At 36.2% G+C, this 3622-nt stretch overlaps 1 protein-coding gene across 1 annotated transcript; it reads left to right on the top strand.

Moving 5' to 3' along the window:
• Window positions 1-2488: 2488 nt before the first annotated feature.
• Window positions 2489-3397, top strand: LOC109245273 (olfactory receptor 4C11-like). Its single transcript, XM_019412576.2, has one exon. It carries the CDS (start codon window positions 2489-2491, stop codon window positions 3395-3397), a length of 909 nt encoding a protein of 302 aa, XP_019268121.2.
• Window positions 3398-3622: the final 225 nt, after the last annotated feature.

Genomic DNA, 3622 nt, shown 5'->3' with positions numbered 1-3622 from the left:
ACAGGTAGATTAATATCTTGATAATATTAATAATCGTAATACAATATTGATGCTAATAATCTTAATGAAAGGACCATTCCAAAAGCATGTACTGCCTATCTGCATCTCTTATGCATTGTACACACTTAATTATTTAGCTTTCATAGAAACTCTAAAGGGTAGATTATTTTACTCCTCCCATTTACAGGTGAAGAAAATGAAGCCCAGCGATATATCGGGACTTGTGAAATATGGCACCATACTGTGCAGCAGTTGGGGTATGAATCCAGGCGGTTCAGCTTCAGCTTCGATGCTCTGTCACTGTGCTAACCTACCTCTCTGCTCTGCTTTAGGATGTTTGCATCTCAGGGAACCTGGTTCAGAATCTGACTTTCTTCAGTTAAAGCTGTAGTTCATCCCTTAACATAACCTGGAGTTTTTCACTGATCCGTCTGTCTCTTAGAAATTTTTACACTTCTCTCTGCAGATGGTTTCTATTCTTCTAATACCAACCATATAGTCTCTTACATAATGAATGATTTCATCTACATGTATGTTAAAACTCAAAAATCATTAAGAAGTGAATATTTTATGTTACGTTAAAGTATCTTTCCCCAGCTAGTAAAAAGTGGAGCTGGGATTTGAACCCAAGACATCTGACTGGAGCCACTGTGTTCTTGACCAAAAAATGTAGTTATTTTCTTGATGAATAGCCATCCCAGATAAAATATCAACATTGCAAAATATGAACTGAACAAACATAAAAAAATTCTCGTAACAGCAATATTTTCATTAAAAATGTAGTAAACATGTAAAAAAAGTAGTAAAAATGTAACGTGGCTGGTGATAAAAATGTGTATGTATATAACAAAATGCAATTTTTTTCTACTAACCAAATGAGAGAATAAGATCATGTCATAAAATAACCTTTTTTGTTTGTTTGCATCTTCTGCAAAATCATGAACCTTGAAATATTGACCATATGTGTATATAGTAAAAAGATGTGGAGATAATCACAAATGTAAATATACTTAGAGAATGTTTCTTAAAAGACATATAAGAAAACCAATAGTTATTTCCAAAGAGTAGGATTATAGATACAATAATTGGGAGACAGCTTTTAAATTTTCTTTCATTCTTCTATGTACTTGGAATAATTAATGATAATCATGAATTATTTCATCAAAAATATAGTTAATAAATGTACACAAAATATTGAAAAACGTTTTTAATAATTGTAAACAGCAATGGTAATCTCTAGCATTTGGGACAGGGGCGTCATACTTGGGAAATTAAGTTGTTATCTGTGTGAATCAAAATTGGAAGCGATATAAATATCTCAAAAGACAAATGATCAAAGAGATGACACTTAAAAAGCTTTACACAATGTCACATAATTAAATTAACAGTTAAACTAATGATAAACATAATAACATGGGAAGAAGTGTTATAATAGTCCCAAGTCAAAAATCAGGACACAAAATGATATTATATGATGATTTCAGTGAAAACTCAACATGTTATGAACAAATATTTGAAATAGAACAATCATAACACAGTATGTTGGAATTATGGGATACTTTTCAGATGAAATTTTTAGACGCATGCTGGTGACTTCAGGGTAAAATGAACATCTCTGAGTAACATCTCTGATGCCTATTTAGATTATAGGCATCATTAGGAATTTTATAGCATGTTGAATTCATAGGCAGAGATGCTCAATATTCTGAGTTTAGTCCCACAATACAGTCAAGAGGGTAAACAGTTTCCTCAATTATTCCAACCACAAAGTTGTCCTGACATTTGTTTTATAATGACATCAGAGAAGCTGACATTGAACATGAGAGGTGTAAGTAAAAGATTGTCAAAACAGACTTTTGTAAAGCATATTACATCCAAGATACAGATGGGATCAGAGATGAAGGGGTCAGGGACCTAAATGAGTTAACTGAACAGAGAATATTTTCTTCCAGAGGGATTCTCCAACGATATGAGTGCTTAATCATAGTGGAATAGAGTTTTTTTAGATTTCAAAGCACATAGATAACACCTATATGTGTATCTGTGTGCATATACAATCTTTTAATTCTTAAGGAAACTCAGGTTGAGCTAGGGCAAATGTTTGCACTCCCTTTTTCACATGAAAGCTAAATTATGAGATAGTTAAGGCACTTGCCCAAGGACAGTTCAAGTTCTGCAGTTTTCAGTCTTGGTGGGAATCAGAATTTTTTAAGGACATTTAATTTTACCTCCCCAAATGCAAAGGCTTTGTTGATCCAAGGCAGTTAGCTTCTGAATCAACAGATAGATCTGGGAGAGGCTTGGGCATCTGCATATTTACCAAGAGTCATAGAGGATTGAAGGCAGTCAGACGTAACATAACATGGAACAAAAGCAAGGCATTCAGAGTTCAGCCCACCGATCTTCCCAAGCTGTCACTTCTTTTCTTCTCTTTGCAGATTCAGCCCTTGTCCTGCACTGCACCTTACTTTCAGCCAGTAGAATTGCGATGAATAGCAGTGTGACTGAATTCATTCTTCTTGGGTTGACACAGGATCCAGGAAAGCAGAAGGCAGTATTTGGGGTCTTCTTGATCTTTTACCTTGCGACACTGTTGGGGAACTTTCTCATTGTAGTGACTATCAAAACAAGCAGGACCCTTGGGACTCCCATGTACTTCTTCCTGTTCTATCTGTCTTTTGCTGACACTTGCTTCTCTACAACCACAGCCCCCAGATTGATTGTGGATGCCCTTTCTCACAAGAAGACCATTTCCTACAATGAGTGCATGATTCAGGTCTTTACATTCCATTTGTTTGGGTGCATGGAAATCTTGGTGCTCATCCTCATGGCTTTTGATCGCTATGTAGCCATTTGTAAGCCCTTGAAATACACTACCATCATGAGCTGGCACTTCTGTAGCGTTTTGGTGATACTAGCCTGGGTGGGATCATGCATCCACTCTTCCGCACAAATTTTCCTGGCTTTGAGATTGCCTTTCTGTGGCCCCAACGTGATTGACCACTATTTCTGTGACTTGCAGCCCTTGTTGAAACTTGCCTGCATGGACACTTATGTGACAAATTTGCTACTTGTTTCTAACAGTGGAACCATATGCACGGTGAGTTTCATAATCCTGCTTACCTCCTATGTTGTCATCTTGTACTCTCTGCGTAACCACAGTGCTGAAGGAAGGCGAAAAGCCCTTTCCACTTGCACCTCCCACTTTATTGTGGTTGTCTTATTTTTTGGTCCATGCATATTCATATACACACGCCCCCCAGCTACATTTCCAATAGACAAAATGGTGGCTGTGTTTTATACAATTGGGACCCCCTTGCTCAACCCTCTGATGTATACACTGAGGAATATGGAAGTGAAAAAAGCCATGAAGAAATTATGGTGTAGCAAAGTATGACTTCTTTTGATACAGGATATTCAGGGATTCTAATGTATTTTTCCTTAACAGTTTGGTTTTCCTTCATGGACAGGCAAGGTGAATTTTTCTCATTGTGAGAAAAATCCATTGGGAAATTTTAATTTCACTATTATTTTATATATTTAATTGAATTATTATGCATAAGTACGGATAAATACACATCCCTTTTTCACAGAGGATGACATTAGAATCGGATTACTTAAA

This window comes from Panthera pardus, unplaced genomic scaffold (assembly GCF_024362965.1).
Source record: "Panthera pardus isolate Hobbes unplaced genomic scaffold, ASM2436296v1 HiC_scaffold_12, whole genome shotgun sequence".
Taxonomy (NCBI): domain Eukaryota; kingdom Metazoa; phylum Chordata; class Mammalia; order Carnivora; family Felidae; genus Panthera; species Panthera pardus.
This window is presented reverse-complemented; position numbering and strand designations above follow the sequence as displayed.